Below are 20,524 nucleotides of genomic sequence, written 5' to 3'. Positions count from 1 at the left end.
TGCTTTGCTGACCACTAGCTGGGCACATACCAGGATTGCTGAACCCCAAGGACTGGCATGTTTTTCTGGCCACTAGCTGGGCACATGCCAGGACTGCTAAACACCAAGGACTGGGATGCTTTGCTGTCTGCTAGCTGGGCACATGCCAGGAGTGCTCAACACCAATGACTGGGATGCTTTGCTGACCGCTAGCTTGGCACATACCAGGAGTGCTGAACCCCAATGACTGGGATGCTTTGCTGACCGCTAGCTGGGCACATGCCAGGAGTGCTCAACACCAATGACTGGGATGCTTTGCTGACCGCTAGCTTGGCACATACCAGGAGTGCTGAACCCCAAGGACTGGGATGCTTTGCTGACTGCTAGCTGGGCACATATTTCTTTTGTTCCTGCTGCACCCTGTGGCAGCGGGTGTAATGATGCCAATCGAAAAAGACACTGGCTCACAGTTGGGACATTAAATGATGATAATTAAGTGGAAATGAATCAACGTGTCTTTATTACATGTCGCATCTTGAGAGGCGTTGCTAGACCAGTTTCGGGATCCAAGGCTGGCAGCGAGCCTGGTACAGACCTGCCACGAGGCGTGCCAGTTATTTTCCAGATTAGCCTCCCATCCAATGCAGGCTTATAAAAGTGGGCCAAACCCAGGGCGGGCATTGAGAGAGCAACTTTATAGCCAGCATGAAGAGGTTCCATGTTCACGGCCTTACCTTGGCACTTGCCATCCTGTGCACTGCACTGGTCCTGGCAGATGATATCAGCAAAGAGGGTGAGTAAAGAGCTGAAGGGTCCGGATAGGATGTCTTCTCTTGCCACCCCCGCACCCCCTCCGCCCCCACTGTCTCCCTCGCATTCTTTTTCTTCTCTTCCAATCTATGAATGCTTCATATATTAAATTCCAACCTTAACCAGGCGTTTGTTCCCCAGCTTATCCGACTGAAACAACACGCCCTGAACCCCTCAATTCTGTATATTGCCCTGGTACGGCATTTACTCGTTTTGTACAGCAATTTAGTGTAAGCTCTTTTTTTGCATTGCTTTGAATTATTTCTGTTTGTGTAAAGCGCACACTAGAAAGTCAATTGCTGCTAGGCGCTCGAGAGTTGTTGCAACAGAGTGATCTGCATAACTCCTATGAAGCAGGAAGGAGGCGGGGGCGGGGGAGTTAGGGGAGTGTCTGTGGTGCAGGTGAACAGGCAGTCTTTTCCTTGCTGTCTGCACTAGAGCAGGGTTGAGGCTTGGGGTAGGAAGCAGCTGGGAGCCACCATGAAGCACAGGCCACCTGCGACAGGCCTTCTAGAACTAGTGACCAGCTGCAGCAGGAAGTTCGGTATTCCATGGATTTCTCCATTCCCTGTCCCAATGGCTGTGCTCCCGAATTCAGAAATAAAATGAAAAGACAGGTGAAAGAGAGAAGTCGATAAAGCGGTGCTGACAGCCAATGCCAGGCTATAAGTCCCAGAGATGAAACGCAAAGGGCAGACACAGTGGACGGGGGGTGGCAAGTGCTAGCAGAAAGGGTGAGCACCAGATGGGCAATTAGGAGACTACAGACTGAAGCACCTAAAAGCCCCAAACGTGCTGAACCTTTGTTATGGCGCTTAATACTTGTATGCAGTCTATTTACAAGCTCCCACAGTTCAGTAGAAAGAAGGACTAAGTTGATGGGCCGTACAATGTGAGGGAGACCGGAAGACCATCTCAGAAGCTCTCAAAAGTCGCAACTCTTCCCATATGGGGAGCCAGCAACTCTTCCCATGTGGTGAGCCTCAGCTCTTCCCATATGGTGAGCCAGCAACTCTTCCCATGTGATGAGCCCGCAACTCTTCCCATATAGTGAGCTTCCAACTCTTCCCATATAGTGAGCCAGCAACTCTCCCCATATGCTGAGCCAGTAACTCTTCCCATAGGATGAGCCAGCAACTCTTCCCATATGATGAGCCCACAACTCTTCCCATATGATGAGCCCGCAACTCTTCCCATATGATGAGCCCGCAACTCTTCCCATTTGATGAGCCACCAACTCTTCCCATATGATGAGCCAGCAACTCTTCCCATATGATGAGCCCGCAACTCTTCCCATATGGTGAGCCAGCAACTCTTCCCATATGATGAGCCTGCACCTCTTCCCGTATGGTGAGCCTGCAACTCTTCCCATATGGGGAGCCCACAACTCTTCCCATATGATGAGCCAGCAACTCTTCCTATATGGTGAGCCAGCAACTCTTCCCATATGATGAGCCTGCAACTCTTCCCATATGATGAGACAGCAACTCTTCCCATATGATGAGCCTGCAACTCTTCCCATATGGTGAGCCCACAACTCTTCCCATATGATAAGCCTGCAACTCTTCCCATATGGTGAGCCCACAACTCTTCCCATATGATGAGCCAGCAACTCTTCCCATATGGTGAGCCAACAACTCTTCCCATATGATGAGCCTGCAACTCTTCCCATATGATGAGCAGCAACTCTTCCCATATAGTGAGCCCACAACTCTTCCCATATGGTGAGCCAGCAACCCTTCCCATATGATGAGCCAGCAACTTTTCCCATATGGCGAGCCTGCAACTCTTCCCATATAGTGAGCCAGCAACTCTTCCCATATAGTGAGCCAGCAACTCTTCCCATGTGATGAGCCAGCAACTCTTCCCATATAGTGAGCCTGCAACTCTTCCCATGTGGTGAGACCCCAACTCTTCCCATATAGTGAGCCTGCAACTCTTCCCATGTGGTGAGCCTCAGCTTTTCCCATGTGATGAGACCCCAACTCTTCCCATATGATGAGCCAGCAACTCTTCCCATATATTGAGCCACCAACTCTTCCCATATGATGAGCCAGCAACTCTTCCCATATGAGCCCGCAACTCTTCCCATATAGTGAGCCCGCAACTCTCCTCATATGCTGAGCTAGCAACTCTTCCCAAGTGATGAGACCCCCAACTCTTCCCAAGTGATGAGACCCCAACTCTTCCCATATGGTGAGCCCTGCAACTCTTCCCATATGATGAGCCAGCAACTCTTCCCATATGATGAGCCCTGCAACTCTTCCCATATGATGAGCCAGCAACTCTTCCCATAGGATGAGCCAGCAACTCTTTGCATATGATGAGCCTGCAACTCTTCCCATATGATGAGCCCTGCAACTCTCCCCATATGCTGAGCTAGCAACTCTTCCCATATAATGAGCCAGCAACTCTTCCCATATGATGAGCCCCCAGGTCTTCCCATATGGTGATCCCGTAACTCTTCCCATATAGTGAGCTCGCAACTCTCCCCATATGCTGAGTTAGCAACTCTTCCCAAGTGATGAGACCCCAACTCTTCCCATATGATGAGCCTGCAACTCTTCCCATATGATGAGCCAGCAACTCTCCCCATATGATGAGTCTGCAACTCTTCCCATATGGTGATCCTGCAACTCTTCCCATATGATGCGCCAGCAATTCTTCCCATATGATGAGCCCTGCAACTCTTCCCATATGATGAGCCAGCAACTCTTCCCATATGATGAGCCCTGCAACTCTTCCCATATGATGAACCAGCAACTCTTCCCATATTATGAGCCTGCTACTCTTCCCATATGATGAGCCAGCAACTCTCCCCATATGATGAGTCTGCAACTCTTCCCATATGGTGATCCTGCAACTCTTCCCATATGATGCGCCAGCAATTCTTCCGATATGATGAGCCCTGCAACTCTTCCCATATGATGAGCCATCAACTCTTCCCATATGGTGAGCCCGGTAACTCTTCCCATATGGTGAGCCCTGCAACTCTTCCCATATGATGAGCCAGCAACTCTTCCCATTTGATGAGCCCCCAGGTCTTCCCATATGGTGATCCCATAACTCTTCCCATATAGTGAGCTCGCAACTCTCCCCATATGCTGAGTTAGCAACTCTTCCCAAGTGATGAGAAACCAATTCTTCCCATATGATGAGCCTGCAACTCTTCCCATATGATGAGCCAGCAACTCTCCCCATATGATGAGTCTGCAACTCTTCCCATATGGTGATCCTGCAACTCTTCCCATATGATGCGCCAGCAATTCTTCCCATATGATGAGCCCTGCAACTCTTCCCATATGATGAGCCAGCAACTCTTCCCATATGATGAGCCCTGCAACTCTTCCCATATGATGAGCCAGCAACTCTTCCCATATGATGAGCCTGCTACTCTTCCCATATGATGAGCCAGCAACTCTCCCCATATGATGAGTCTGCAACTCTTCCCAAATAGGTGAACCTGCAACTCTTCCCATATGATGCGCCAGCAATTCTTCCGATATGATGAGCCCTGCAACTCTTCCCATATGATGAGCCATCAACTCTTCCCATATGGTGAGCCCGGTAACTCTTCCCATATGGTGAGCCCTGCAACTCTTCCCATATGATGAGCCAGCAACTCTTCCCATATGATGAGCCCTGCAACTCTTCCCATATGATGAGCCTGCAGCTCTTCCCATATGATGAGCCAGCAACTCTTCCCATATGATGAGCCTGCAACTCTTCCCATATGATGAGCCCTGCAACTCTCCCCATATGCTGAGCTAGCAACTCTTCCCAAATGATGAGCCAGCAACTCTTCCCATATGATGAGCCCACAACTCTTCCCATATAGTGAGCCTGCAACTCTTCCCATGTGATGAGACCCCAACACTTTCCATGTGGTGAGCCCCCAGCTCTTCCCACATGGTGATCCCGCAACTCTTCCCATATAGTGACCCTGCAACTCTTCCCATGTGATGAGCCCCCGACTCTTCCCATATGGTGAGCCCTCAGCTCTTCCCATGTGGTGAGCCCGCAACTCTTCCCATATGATGAGCCCGCAATTCTTCCCATATGATGAGCCCTAACACTTCCCATGTGGTGAGCCCCCAATTCTTCCCATATGGTGAGCCTGCAACTCTTCCGATATGGTAAGCCCGCAACTCTTCCCATATGATGAACCTGTAACTCTTCCCATATGGTGAGCCTGCAATTCTTCCCATAGGATGAGCCTGCAACTCTTCCCATGCATTGAGCCACTTACTCTTCCCATATGGTATTCCCGCAACTCTTCCCATGTGGTGAGCCCCCAATTCTTCCCATATGGTGATCCCGCAACTCTTCCCATGTGGTGAGCCCCCAATTCTTCTCATATGGGGAGCCTGCAACTCTTCCCATGCAGTGAGCCCCTTACTCTTCCCATATGGTGATCCTGCAACTCTTCCCATGCAGTGAGCCCCCAATTCTTCCCATATTGGGAGCCTGAAACTCTTCCCATGCAGTAAGCCCCTTACTCTTCCCATATGGTGATCCCGCAAATCTTCCCATGTGGTGAGCGCCCAATTCTTCCCATATGGTGATCCCTCAACTCTTCCCATGTGGTGAACCCCGATTCTTCCCATATGATGAGCCCGCAACTCTTCCGATATGGTGAGCCCGCAATTCTTCCCATATGGTGAGCCCGCAACTCTTCCGATATGGTGAGCCCGCAACTCTTCCCATATGGTGATCCCGCAGCTCTTCCCATATGGTGAGCCCGCAACACTTCCCATATGATGAGCCCGCAATTCTTCCCATTTGGTGAGCCAGCAACTCTTCCCATATGATGAGCCCGCAATTCTTCCCATATGGTGAGCCCTGCAACTCTTCCCATATGATGAGCCTGCAACTCTTCCCATATGCGGAGCCTGCAACTCTTCCCAAATGCTGAGACCCCAACTCTTTCCATGTGGTGAGCCCCCAGCTCTTCCCATATGGTGATCCCGCAACTCTTCCCATATAGTGAGCCTGCAACTCTTCCCATGTGATGAGCCCCTGACTCTTCCCATATGGTGAGCCCTCAGCTCTTCCCATTTGGCGAGCCTGCAACTCTTCCCATATGATGAGCCCGCAATTCTTCCCATATGATGAGCCCCAACTCTTCCCATGTGGTGAGCCCCCAATTCTTCCCATATGGTGAGCCTGCAACTCTTCCGATATGGTAAGCCCGCAACTCTTCCCATATGATGAGCCCGTAACTCTTCCCATATGGTGAGCCTGCAATTCTTCCCATATGGTGAGCCCGCAACTCTTCCGATATGGTGAGCCCCTTACTCTTCCCATATGATGAGCCTTCAACTCTTCCCATGCAGTGAGCCCCTTACTCTTCCCATATGGTAATCCCGCAACTCTTCCCATGTGGTGAGCCCCCAATTCTTCCCATGTGGTGATCCCGCAACTCTTCCCATGTGGTGAGCCCCCAATTCTTCCCATATGTGGAGCCTGCAACTCTTCCCATGCAGTGAGCCCCTTACTCTTCCCATATAGTGAGCCAGCAACTCTTCCCATGTGATGAGCCAGCAACTCTTCCCATATAGTGAGCCTGCAACTCTTCCCATGTGGTGAGACCCCAACTCTTCCCATATAGTGAGCCTGCAACTCTTCCCATGTGGTGAGCCTCAGCTTTTCCCATGTGATGAGACCCCAACTCTTCCCATATGATGAGCCAGCAACTCTTCCCATATATTGAGCCACCAACTCTTCCCATATGATGAGCCAGCAACTCTTCCCATATGAACCCGCAACTCTTCCCATATAGTGAGCCCGCAACTCTCCTCATATGCTGAGCTAGCAACTCTTCCCAAGTGATGAGACTCCCAACTCTTCCCAAGTGATGAAACCCCAACTCTTCCCATATGGTGAGCCCTGCAACTCTTCCCATATGATGAGCCAGCAACTCTTCCCATATGATGAGCCCTGCAGCTCTTCCCATATGATGAGCCAGCAACTCTTCCCATATGATGAGCCAGCAACTCTTTGCATATGATGAGCCTGCAACTCTTCCCATATGATGAGCCCTGCAACTCTCCCCATATGCTGAGCTAGCAACTCTTCCCATATAATGAGCCAGCAACTCTTCCCATATGATGAGCCCCCAGGTCTTCCCATATGGTGATCCCGTAACTCTTCCCATATAGTGAGCTCGCAACTCTCCCCATATGCTGAGTTAGCAACTCTTCCCAAGTGATGAGACCCCAACTCTTCCCATATGATGAGCCAGCAACTCTCCCCATATGATGAGTCTGCAACTCTTCCCATATGGTGAGCCCTCAGCTCTTCCCATGTGGTTAGCCCGCAACTCTTCCCATATGATGAGCCCGCAATTCTTCCCATATGATGAGCCCTAACACTTCCCATGTGGTGAGCCCCCAATTCTTCCCATATGGTGAGCCTGCAACTCTTCCGATATGGTAAGCCCGCAACTCTTCCCATATGATGAGCCTGTAACTCTTCCCATATGGTGAGCCTGCAATTCTTCCCATAAGATGAGCCTGCAACTCTTCCCATGCATTGAGCCCCTTACTCTTCCCATATGGTGATCCCGCAACTCTTCCCATGTGGTGAGCCCCCAATTCTTCTCATATGGGGAGCCTGCAACTCTTCCCATGCAGTGAGCCCCTTACTCTTCCCATATGGTGATCCCGCAAATCTTCCCATGTGGTGAGCCCCCAATTCTTCCCATATGGTGATCCCTCAACTCTTCCCATGTGGTGAACCCCGATTCTTCCCATATGATGAGCCCGCAACTCTTCCGATATGGTGAGCCCGCAATTCTTCCCATATGGTGAGCCCGCAACTCTTCCGATATGGTGAGCCCGCAACTCTTCCCATATGGTGATCCCGCAGCTCTTCCCATATGGTGAGCCCGCAACACTTCCCATATGATGAGCCCGCAATTCTTCCCGTTTGGTGAGCCAGCAACTCTTCCCATATGATGAGCCCGCAATTCTTCCCATATGTTGAGCCCTGCAACTCTTCCCATATGATGAGCCCGTAGCTCTTCCCATATGATGAGCCTGCAACTCTTCCCAAATGCTGAGACCCCAACTCTTTCCATGTGGTGAGCCCCCAGCTCTTCCCATATGGTGATCCCGCAACTCTTCCCATATAGTGAGCCTGCAACTCTTCCCATGTGATGAGCCCCCGACTCTTCCCATATGGTGAGCCCTCAGCTCTTCCCATTTGGCGAGCCCGCAACTCTTCCCATATGATGAGCCCGCAATTCTTCCCATATGAGCCCCAACTCTTCCCATGTGGTGAGCCCCCAATTCTTCCCATATGGTGAGCCTGCAACTCTTCCGATATGGTAAGCCCGCAACTCTTCCCATATGATGAGCCCGTAACTCTTCCCATATGGTGAGCCTGCAATTCTTCCCATATGGTGAGCCCGCAACTCTTCCGATATGGTGAGCCCCTTACTCTTCCCATATGATGAGTCTTCAACTCTTCCCATGCAGTGAGCCCCTTACTCTTCCCATATGGTAATCCCGCAACTCTTCCCATGTGGTGAGCCCCCAATTCTTCCCATGTGGTGATCCCGCAACTCTTCCCATGTGGTGAGCCCCCAATTCTTCCCATATGTGGAGCCTGCAACTCTTCCCATGCAGTGAGCCCCTTTCTCTTCCCATATAGTGAGCCAGCAACTCTTCCCATGTGATGAGCCAGCAACTCTTCCCATATAGTGAGCCTGCAACTCTTCCCATGTGGTGAGACCCCAACTCTTCCCATATAGTGAGCCTGCAACTCTTCCCATGTGGTGAGCCTCAGCTTTTCCCATGTGATGAGACCCCAACTCTTCCCATATGATGAGCCAGCAACTCTTCCCATATATTGAGCCACCAACTCTTCCCATATGATGAGCCAGCAACTCTTCCCATATGAACCCGCAACTCTTCCCATATAGTGAGCCCGCAACTCTCCTCATATGCTGAGCTAGCAACTCTTCCCAAGTGATGAGACCCCCAACTCTTCCCAAGTGATGAAACCCCAACTCTTCTCATATGGTGAGCCCTGCAACTTTTCCCATATGATGAGCCAGCAACTCTTCCCATATGATGAGCCCTGCAACTCTTCCCATATGATGAGCCAGCAACTCTTCCCATATGATGAGCCAGCAACTCTTTGCATATGATGAGCCTGCAACTCTTCCCATATGATGAGCCCTGCAACTCTCCCCATATGCTGAGCTAGCAACTCTTCCCATATAATGAGCCAGCAACTCTTCCCATATGATGAGCCCCCAGGTCTTCCCATATGGTGATCCCGTAACTCTTCCCATATAGTGAGCTCGCAACTCTCCCCATATGCTGAGTTAGCAACTCTTCCCAAGTGATGAGACCCCAACTCTTCCCATATGATGAGCCAGCAACTCTCCCCATATGATGAGTCTGCAACTCTTCCCATATGGTGATCCTGCAACTCTTCCCATATGATGAGCCAGCAATTCTTCCCATATGATGAGCCCTGCAACTCTTCCCATATGATGAGCCAGCAACTCTTCCCATATGATGAGCCCTGCAACTCTTCCCATATGATGAGCCAGCAACTCTTCCCATATGATGAGCCTGCTACTCTTCCCATATGATGAGCCAGCAACTCTCCCCATATGATGAGTCTGCAACTCTTCCCATATGGTGATCCTGCAACTCTTCCCATATGATGCGCCAGCAATTCTTCCGATATGATGAGCCCTAACTCTTCCCATATGATGAGCCATCAACTCTTCCCATATGGTGAGCCCTGCAACTCTTCCCATATGATGAGCCCTGCAACTCTCCACATATGCTGAGCTAGCAACTCTTCCCAAATGATGAGCCAGCAACTCTTCCCATATGATGAGCCCACAACTCTTCCCATATAGTGAGCCTGCAACTCTTCCCAAGTGATGAGACCCCAACTCTTCCCATATGATGAGCCAGCAACTCTCCCCATATGATGAGTCTGCAACTCTTCCCATATGGTGATCCTGCAACTCTTCCCATATGATGAGCCAGCAATTCTTCCCATATGATGAGCCCTGCAACTCTTCCCATATGATGAGCCAGCAACTCTTCCCATATGATGAGCCCTGCAACTCTTCCCATATGATGAGCCAGCAACTCTTCCCATATGATGAGCCTGCTACTCTTCCCATATGATGAGCCAGCAACTCTCCCCATATGATGAGTCTGCAACTCTTCCCATATGGTGATCCTGCAACTCTTCCCATATGATGCCCCAGCAATTCTTCTGATATGATGAGCCCTAACTCTTCCCATATGATGAGCCATCAACTCTTCCCATATGGTGAGCCCTGCAACTCTTCCCATATGATGAGCCAGCAACTCTTCCCATATGATGAGCCCTGCAACTCTTCCCATATGATGAGCCTGCAGCTCTTCCCATATGATGAGCCAGCAACTCTTCCCATATGATGAGCCTGCAACTCTTCCCATATGATGAGCCCTGCAACTCTCCACATATGCTGAGCTAGCAACTCTTCCCAAATGATGAGCCAGCAACTCTTCCCATATGATGAGCCCACAACTCTTCCCATATAGTGAGCCTGCAACTCTTCCCATGTGATGAGACCCCAACACTTTCCATGTGGTGAGCCCCCAGCTCTTCCCATATGGTGATCCTGCAACTCTTCCCATATAGTGACCCTGCAACTCTTCCCATGTTATGAGCCCCCGACTCTTCCCATATAGTGAGCGCTCAGCTCTTCCCATGTGGTGAGCCCGCAACTCTTCCCATATGATGAGCCGGCAATTCTTCCCATATGATGAGCCCTAACACTTCCCATGTGGTGAGCCCCCATTTCTTCCCATATGGTGAGCCTGCAACTCTTCCGATATGGTAAGCCCGCAACTCTTCCCATATGATGAGCCTGTAACTCTTCCCATATGGTGAGCCTGCAATTCTTCCCATAAGATGAGCCTGCAACTCTTCCCATGCATTGAGCCACTTACTCTTCCCATATGGTATTCCCGCAGCTCTTCCCATTTGGTGAGCCCCCAATTCTTCCCATATGGTGATCCCGCAACTCTTCCCATGTGGTGAGCCCCCAATTCTTCTCATATGGGGAGCCTGCAACTCTTCCCGTGCAGTGAGCCCCTTACTCTTCCCATATGGTGATCCTGCAACTCTTCCCATGCAGTGAGCCCCCAATTCTTCCCATATTGGGAGCCTGAAACTCTTCCCCTGCAGTAAGCCCCTTACTCTTCCCATATGGTGATCCCGCAAATCTTCCCATGTGGTGAGCCCCCAATTCTTCCCATATGGTGATCCCTCAACTCTTCCCATGTGGTGAACCCCAATTCTTCCCATATGATGAGCCCGCAACTCTTCCGATATGGTGAGCCCGCAATTCTTCCCATATGGTGAGCCCGCAACTCTTCCGATATGGTGAGCCCGCAACTCTTCCCATATGGTGATCCTGCAGCTCTTCCCATATGGTGAGCCCGCAACACTTCCCATATGATGAGCCCGCAATTCTTCCCATTTGGTGAGCCAGCAACTCTTCCCATATGATGAGCCCGCAATTCTTCCCATATGGTGAGCCCTGCAACTCTTCCCATATGATGAGCCCGTAGCTCTTCCCATATGATGAGCCTGCAACTCTTCCCATATGCGGAGCCTGCAACTCTTCCCAAATGCTGAGACCCCAACTCTTTCCATGTGGTGAGCCCCCAGCTCTTCCCATATGGTGATCCCGCAACTCTTCCCATATAGTGAGCCTGCAACTCTTCCCATGTGATGAGCCCCCGACTCTTCCCATATGGTGAGCCCTCAGCTCTTCCCATTTGGCGAGCCCGCAACTCTTCCCATATGATGAGCCCGCAATTCTTCCCATATGATGAGCCCCAACTCTTCCCATGTGGTGAGCCCCCAATTCTTCCCATATGGTGAGCCTGCAACTCTTCCGATATGGTAAGCCCGCAACTCTTCCCATATGATGAGCCCGTAACTCTTCCCATATGGTGAGCCTGAAATTCTTCCCATATGGTGAGCCCGCAACTCTTCCGATATGGTGAGCCCCTTACTCTTCCCATATGATGAGCCTTCAACTCTTCCCATGCAGTGAGCCCCTTACTCTTCCCATATGGTAATCCCGCAACTCTTCCCATGTGGTGAGCCCCCAATTCTTCCCATGTGGTGATCCCGCAACTCTTCCCATGTGGTGAGCCCCCAATTCTTCCCATATGTGGAGCCTGCAACTCTTCCCATGCAGTGAGCCCCTTACTCTTCCCATATAGTGAGCCAGCAACTCTTCCCATGTGATGAGCCAGCAACTCTTCCCATATAGTGAGCCTGCAACTCTTCCCATGTGGTGAGACCCCAACTCTTCCCATATAGTGAGCCTGCAACTCTTCCCATGTGGTGAGCCTCAGCTTTTCCCATGTGATGAGACCCCAACTCTTCCCATATGATGAGCCAGCAACTCTTCCCATATATTGAGCCACCAACTCTTCCCATATGATGAGCCAGCAACTCTTCCCATATGAACCCGCAACTCTTCCCATATAGTGAGCCCGCAACTCTCCTCATATGCTGAGCTAGCAACTCTTCCCAAGTGATGAGACCCCCAACTCTTCCCAAGTGATGAAACCCCAACTCTTCCCATATGGTGAGCCCTGCAACTCTTCCCATATGATGAGCCCTGCAACTCTTCCCATATGATGAGCCAGCAACTCTTCCCATATGATGAGCCAGCAACTCTTTGCATATGATGAGCCTGCAACTCTTCCCATATGATGAGCCCTGCAACTCTCCCCATATGCTGAGCTAGCAACTCTTCCCATATAATGAGCCATCAACTCTTCCCATATGATGAGCCCCCAGGTCTTCCCATATGGTGATCCCGTAACTCTTCCCATATAGTGAGCTCGCAACTCTCCCCATATGCTGAGTTAGCAACTCTTCCCAAGTGATGAGACCCCAACTCTTCCCATATGATGAGCCAGCAACTCTCCCCATATGATGAGTCTGCAACTCTTCCCATATGGTGAGCCCTCAGCTCTTCCCATGTGGTGAGCCCGCAACTCTTCCCATATGATGAGCCCGCAATTCTTCCCATATGATGAGCCCTAACACTTCCCATGTGGTGAGCCCCCAATTCTTCCCATATGGTGAGCCTGCAACTCTTCCGATATGGTAAGCCCGCAACTCTTCCCATATGATGAGCCTGTAACTCTTACCATATGGTGAGCCTGCAATTCTTCCCATAAGATGAGCCTGCAACTCTTCCCATGCATTGAGCCCCTTACTCTTCCCATATGGTGATCCCGCAACTCTTCCCATGTGGTGAGCCCCCAATTCTTCTCATATGGGGAGCCTGCAACTCTTCCCATGCAGTGAGCCCCTTACTCTTCCCACATGGTGATCCTGCATCTCTTCCCATGCAGTGAGCCCCCAATTCTTCCCATATTGGGAGCCTGAAACTCTTCCCATGCAGTAAGCCCCTTACTCTTCCCATATGGTGATCCCGCAAATCTTCCCATGTGGTGAGCCCCCAATTCTTCCCATATGGTGATCCCTCAACTCTTCCCATGTGGTGAACCCCGATTCTTCCCATATGATGAGACCGCAACTCTTCCGATATGGTGAGCCCGCAATTCTTCCCATATGGTGAGCCCGCAACTCTTCCGATATGGTGAGCCCGCAACTCTTCCCATATGGTGATCCCGCAGCTCTTCCCATATGGTGAGCCCGCAACACTTCCCATATGATGAGCCCGCTATTCTTCCCATTTGGTGAGCCAGCAACTCTTCCCATATGATGAGCCCGCAATTCTTCCCATATGGTGAGCCCTGCAACTCTTCCCATATGATGAGCCCTTAGCTCTTCCCATATGATGAGCCTGCAACTCTTCCCATATGCGGAGCCTGCAACTCTTCCCAAATGCTGAGACCCCAACTCTTTCCATGTGGTGAGCCCCCAGCTCTTCCCATATGGTGATCCCGCAACTCTTCCCATATAGTGAGCCTGCAACTCTTCCCATGTGATGAGCCCCCGACACATCCCATATGGTGAGCCCTCAGCTCTTCCCATTTGGCGAGCCCGCAACTCTTCCCATATGATGAGCCCGCAATTCTTCCCATATGATGAGCCCCAACTCTTCCCATGTGGTGAGCCCCCAATTCTTCCCATATGGTGAGCCTGCAACTCTTCCGATATGGTAAGCCCGCAACTCTTCCCATATGATGAGCCCGTAACTCTTCCCATATGGTGAGCCTGCAATTCTTCCCATATGGTGAGCCCGCAACTCTTCCGATATGGTGAGCCCCTTACTCTTCCCATATGATGAGCCTTCAACTCTTCCCATGCAGTGAGCCCCTTACTCTTCCCATATGGTAATCCCGCAACTCTTCCCATGTGGTGAGCCCCCAATTCTTCCCATGTGGTGATCCCGCAACTCTTCCCATGTGGTGAGCCCCCAATTCTTCCCATATGTGGAGCCTGCAACTCTTCCCATGCAGTGAGCCCCTTACTCTTCCCATATAGTGAGCCAGCAACTCTTCCCATGTGATGAGCCAGCAACTCTTCCCATATAGTGAGCCTGCAACTCTTCCCATGTGGTGAGACCCCAACTCTTCCCATATAGTGAGCCTGCAACTCTTCCCATGTGGGGAGCCTCAGCTTTTCCCATGTGATGAGACCCCAACTCTTCCCATATGATGAGCCAGCAACTCTTCCCATATATTGAGCCACCAACTCTTCCCATATGATGAGCCAGCAACTCTTCCCATATGAACCCGCAACTCTTCCCATATAGTGAGCCCGCAACTCTCCTCATATGCTGAGCTAGCAACTCTTCCCAAGTGATGAGACCCCCAACTCTTCCCAAGTTATGAAACCCCAACTCTTCCCATATGATGAGCCAGCAACTCTTCCCATATGATGAGCCCTGCAACTCTTCCCATATGATGAGCCAGCAACTCTTCCCATATGATGAGCCAGCAACTCTTTGCATATGATGAGCCTGCAACTCTTCCCATATGATGAGCCCTGCAACTCTCCCCATATGCTGAGCTAGCAACTCTTCCCATATAATGAGCCAGCAACTCTTCCCATATGATGAGCCCCCAGGTCTTCCCATATGGTGATCCCGTAACTCTTCCCATATAGTGAGCTCGCAACTCTCCCCATATGCTGAGTTAGCAACTCTTCCCAAGTGATGAGACCCCAACTCTTCCCATATGATGAGCCAGCAACTCTCCCCATATGATGAGTCTGCAACTCTTCCCATATGGTGATCCTGCAACTCTTCCCATATGATGCGCCAGCAATTCCCATATGATGAGCCCTGCAACTCTTCCCATATGATGAGCCAGCAACTCTTCCCATATGATGAGCCCTGCAACTCTTCCCATATGATGAGCCAGCAACTCTTCCCATATGATGAGCCTGCTACTCTTCCCATATGATGAGCCAGCAACTCTCCCCAAATGATGAGTCTGCAACTCTTCCCATATGGTGATCCTGCAACTCTTCCCATATGATGCGCCAGCAATTCTTCCGATATGATGAGCCCTGCAACTCTTCCCATATGATGAGCCATCAACTCTTCCCATATGGTGAGCCCGGTAACTCTTCCCATATGGTGAGCCCTGCAACTCTTCCCATATGATGAGCCAGCAACTCTTCCCATATGATGAGCCCTGCAACTCTTCCCATATGATGAGCCTGCAGCTCTTCCCATATGATGAGCCAGCAACTCTTCCCATATGATGAGCCTACAACTCTTCCCATATGATGAGCCCTGCAACTCTCCCCATATGCTGAGCTAGCAACTCTTCCCAAATGATGAGCCAGCAACTCTTCACATATGATGAGCCCACAACTCTTCCCATATAGTGAGCCTGCAACTCTTCCCATGTGATGAGACCCCAACACTTTCCATGTGGTGAGCCCCCAGCTCTTCCCATATGGTGATCCCGCAACTCTTCCCATATAGTGACCCTGCAACTCTTCCCATGTGATGAGCCCCCGACTCTTCCCATATGGTGAGCCCTCAGCTCTTCCCATGTGGTGAGCCCGCAACTCTTCCCATATGATGAGCCCGCAATTCTTCCCATATGATGAGCCCTAACACTTCCCATGTGGTGAGCCCCCAATTCTTCCCATATGGTGAGCCTGCAACTCTTCCGATATGGTAAGCCCGCAACTCTTCCCATATGATGAGCCTGTAACTCTTCCCATATGGTGAGCCTGCAATTCTTCCCATAAGATGAGCCTGCAACTCTTCCCATGCATTGAGCCACTTACTCTTCCCATATGGTATTCCCGCAACTCTTCCCATTTGGTGAGCCCCCAATTCTTCCCATATGGTGATCCCGCAACTCTTCCCATGTGGTGAGGCCCCAATTCTTCTCATATGGGGAGCCTGCAACTCTTCTCGTGCAGTGAGCCCCTTACTCTTCCCATATGGTGATCCCGCAAATCTTCCCATGTGGTGAGCCCCCAATTCTTCCCATATGGTGATCCCTCAACTCTTCCCATGTGGTGAACCCCAATTCTTCCCATATGATGAGCCCGCAACTCTTCCGATATGGTGAGCCCGCAATTCTTCCCATATGGTGAGCCCGCAACTCTTCCGATATGGTGAGCCCGCAACTCTTCCCATATGGTGACCCTGCAGCTCTTCCCATATGGTGAGCCCGCAACACTTCCCATATGATGAGCCCGCAATTCTTCCCATTTGGTGAGCCAGCAACTCTTCCCATATGATGAGCCCGCAATTCTTCCCATATGGTGAGCCCTGCAACTCTTCCCATATGATGAGCCCGTAGCTCTTCCCATATGATGAGCCTGCAACTCTTCCCATATGCGGAGCTTGCAACTCTTCCCAAATGCTGAGACCCCAACTCTTTCCATGTGGTGAGCCCCCAGCTCTTCCCATATGGTGATCCCGCAACTCTTCCCATATAGTGAGCCTGCAACTCTTCCCATGTGATGAGCCCCCGACTCTTCCCATATGGTGAGCCCTCAGCTCTTCCCATTTGGCGAGCCCGCAACTCTTCCCATATGATGAGCCCGCAATTCTTCCCATATGAGCCCCAACTCTTCCCATGTGGTGAGCCCCCAATTCTTCCCATATGGTGAGCCTGCAACTCTTCCGATATGGTAAGCCCGCAACTCTTCCCATATGATGAGCCCGTAACTCTTCCCATATGGTGAGCCTGCAATTCTTCCCATATGGTGAGCCCGCAACTCTTCCGATATGGTGAGCCCCTTACTCTTCCCATATGATGAGCCTTCAACTCTTCCCATGCAGTGAGCCCCTTACTCTTCCCATATGGTAATCCCGCAACTCTTCCCATGTGGTGAGCCCCCAATTCTTCCCATGTGGTGATCCCGCAACTCTTCCCATGTGGTGAGCCCCCAATTCTTCCCATATGTGGAGCCTGCAACTCTTCCCATGCAGTGAGCCCCTTACTCTTCCCATATAGTGAGCCAGCAACTCTTCCCATGTGATGAGCCAGCAACTCTTCCCATATAGTGAGCCTGCAACTCTTCCCATGTGGTGAGACCCCAACTCTTCCCATATAGTGAGCCTGCAACTCTTCCCATGTGGTGAGCCTCAGCTTTTCCCATGTGATGAGACCCCAACTCTTCCCATATGATGAGCCAGCAACTCTTCCCATATATTGAGCCACCAACTCTTCCCATATGATGAGCCTGCAACTCTTCCCATGTGATGAGCCCCCGACTCTTCCCATATGGTGAGCCCTCAGCTCTTCCCATTTGGCGAGCCCGCAACTCTTCCCATATGATGAGCCCGCAATTCTTCCCATATGAGCCCCAACTCTTCCCATGTGGTGAGCCCCCAATTCTTCCCATATGGTGAGCCTGCAACTCTTCCGATATGGTAAGCCCGCAACTCTTCCCATATGATGAGCCCGTAACTCTTCCCATATGGTGAGCCTGCAATTCTTCCCATATGGTGAGCCCGCAACTCTTCCGATATGGTGAGCCCCTTACTCTTCCCATATGATGAGCCTTCAACTCTTCCCATGCAGTGAGCCCCTTACTCTTCCCATATGGTAATCCCGCAACTCTTCCCATGTGGTGAGCCCCCAATTCTTCCCATGTGGTGATCCCGCAACTCTTCCCATGTGGTGAGCCCCCAATTCTTCCCATATGTGGAGCCTGCAACTCTTCCCATGCAGTGAGCCCCTTACTCTTCCCATATAGTGAGCCAGCAACTCTTCCCATGTGATGAGCCAGCAACTCTTCCCATATAGTGAGCCTGCAACTCTTCCCATGTGGTGAGACCCCAACTCTTCCCATATAGTGAGCCTGCAACTCTTCCCATGTGGTGAGCCTCAGCTTTTCCCATGTGATGAGACCCCAACTCTTCCCATATGATGAGCCAGCAACTCTTCCCATATATTGAGCCACCAACTCTTCCCATATGATGAGCCTGCAAATCTTCCCATATGATGAGCCAGCAACTCTTTGCATATGATGAGCCAGCAACTCTTTGCATATGATGAACCCCCAGGTCTTCCCATATGGTGATCCCGTAACTCTTCCCATATAGTGAGCTCGCAACTCTCCCCATATGCTGAGTTAGCAACTCTTCCCAAGTGATGAGACCCCAACTCTTCCCATATGATGAGCCAGCAACTCTCCCCATATGATGAGTCTGCAACTCTTCCCATATGGTGATCCTGCAACTCTTCCCATATGATGCGCCAGCAATTCTTCCCATATGATGAGCCCTGCAACTCTTCCCATATGATGAGCCAGCAACTCTTCCCATATGATGAGCCCTGCAACTCTTCCCACATGATGAGCCAGTAACTCTTCCCATATGATGAGCCTGCTACTCTTCCCATATGATGAGCCAGCAACTCTCCCCATATGATGAGTCTGCAACTCTTCCCATATGGTGATCCTGCAACTCTTCCCATATGATGCGCCAGCAATTCTTCCCATATGGTGAGCCCGGTAACTGTTCCCATATGGTGAGCCCTGCAACTCTTCCCATATGATGAGCCCTGCAACTCTTCCCATATGATGAGCCTGCAGCTCTTCCCATATGATGAGCCAGCAACTCTTCCCATATGATGAGCCTGCATCTCTTCCCATATGATGAGCCCTGCAACTCTCCCCATATGCTGAGCTAGCAACTCTTCCCAAATGATGAGCCAGCAACTCTTCACATATGGTGAGCCCACAACTCTTCCCATATAGTGAGCCTGCAACTCTTCCCATGTGATGAGACCCCAACACTTTCCATGTGGTGAGCCCCCAGCTCTTCCCATATGGTGATCCCGCAACTCTTCCCATATAGTGACCCTGCAACTCTTGCCATGTGATGAGCCCCCGACTCTTCCCATATGGTGAGCCCTCAGCTCTTCCCATGTGGTGAGCCCGCAACTCTTCCCATATGATGAGCCAACAATTCTTCCCATATGATGAGCCCTAACACTTCCCATGTGGTGAGCCCCCAATTCTTCCCATATGGTGAGCCTGCAACTCTTCCGATATGGTAAGCCCGCAACTCTTCCCATATGATGAGCCTGTAACTCTTCCCATATGGTGAGCCTGCAATTCTTCCCATAAGATGAGCCTGCAACTCTTCCCATGCATTGAGCCACTTACTCTTCCCATATGGTATTCCCGCAACTCTTCCCATTTGGTGAGCCCCCAATTCTTCCCATATGGTGATCCCGCAATTCTTCCCATGTGGTGAGCCCCCAATTCTTCTCATATGGGGAGCCTGCAACTCTTCCCGTGCAGTGAGCCCCTTACTCTTCCCATATGGTGATCCTGCAACTCTTCCCATGCAGTGAGCCCCCAATTCTTCCCATATTGGGAGCCTGAAACTCTTCCCCTGCAGTAAGCCCCTTACTCTTCCCATATGGTATTCCCTCAACTCTTCCCATGTGGTGAACCCCAATTCTTCCCATATGATGAGCCCGCAACTCTTCCGATATGGTGAGCCCGCAATTCTTCCCATATGGTGAGCCCGCAACTCTTCCGATATGGTGAGCCCGCAACTCTTCCCATATGGTGATCCTGCAGCTCTTCCCATATTGTGAGCCCGCAACACTTCCCATATGATGAGCCCGCAATTCTTCCCATTTGGTGAGCCAGCAACTCTTCCCATATGATGAGCCCGCAATTCTTCCCATATGGTGAGCCCTGCAACTCTTCCCATATGATGAGCCCGTAGCTCTTCCCATATGATGAGCCTGCAACTCTTCCCATATGCGGAGCCTGCAACTCTTCCCAAATGCTGAGACCCCAACTCTTTCCATGTGGTGAGCCCCCAGCTCTTCCCATATGGTGATCCCGCAACTCTTCCCATATAGTGAGCCTGCAACTCTTCCCATGTGATGAGCCCCCGACTCTTCCCATATGGTGAGCCCTCAGCTCTTCCCATATGGTGAGCCCGCAACTCTTCCCATATGATGAGCCCGCAATTCTTCCCATATGATGAGCCCCAACTCTTCCCATGTGGTGAGCCCCCAATTCTTCCCATATGGTGAGCCTGCAACTCTTCCGATATGGTAAGCCCGCAACTCTTCCCATATGATGAGCCCGTAGCTCTTCCCATATGATGAGCCTGCAACTCTTCCCATATGCGGAGCCTGCAACTCTTCCCAAATGCTGAGACCCCAACTCTTTCCATGTGGTGAGCCCCCAGCTCTTCCCATATGGTGATCCCGCAACTCTTCCCATATAGTGAGCCTGCAACTCTTCCCATGTGATGAGC

General features: G+C 50.8%; 1 protein-coding gene across 1 annotated transcript in view; it reads left to right on the top strand.

The window, feature by feature from the left end:
- Positions 1 to 674: 674 nt before the first annotated feature.
- The window catches only part of LOC138452546 (WAP four-disulfide core domain protein 5-like), a 449,051-nt gene continuing 429,201 nt past the window's right edge, over positions 675 to 20,524 (top strand). Inside the window, exon 1 of the mRNA XM_069604991.1 lies at positions 675 to 772. Coding sequence (XP_069461092.1) covers positions 685 to 772 — 88 coding nt within the window. The 5' untranslated portion in view covers positions 675 to 684. The remainder of the gene's footprint in view (positions 773 to 20,524) is intronic.

This window comes from Ambystoma mexicanum, chromosome 4p, assembly GCF_040938575.1.
Source record: "Ambystoma mexicanum isolate Mex_15411 chromosome 4p, UKY_AmexF1_1, whole genome shotgun sequence".
NCBI lineage: Eukaryota > Metazoa > Chordata > Amphibia > Caudata > Ambystomatidae > Ambystoma > Ambystoma mexicanum.
This window is presented reverse-complemented; position numbering and strand designations above follow the sequence as displayed.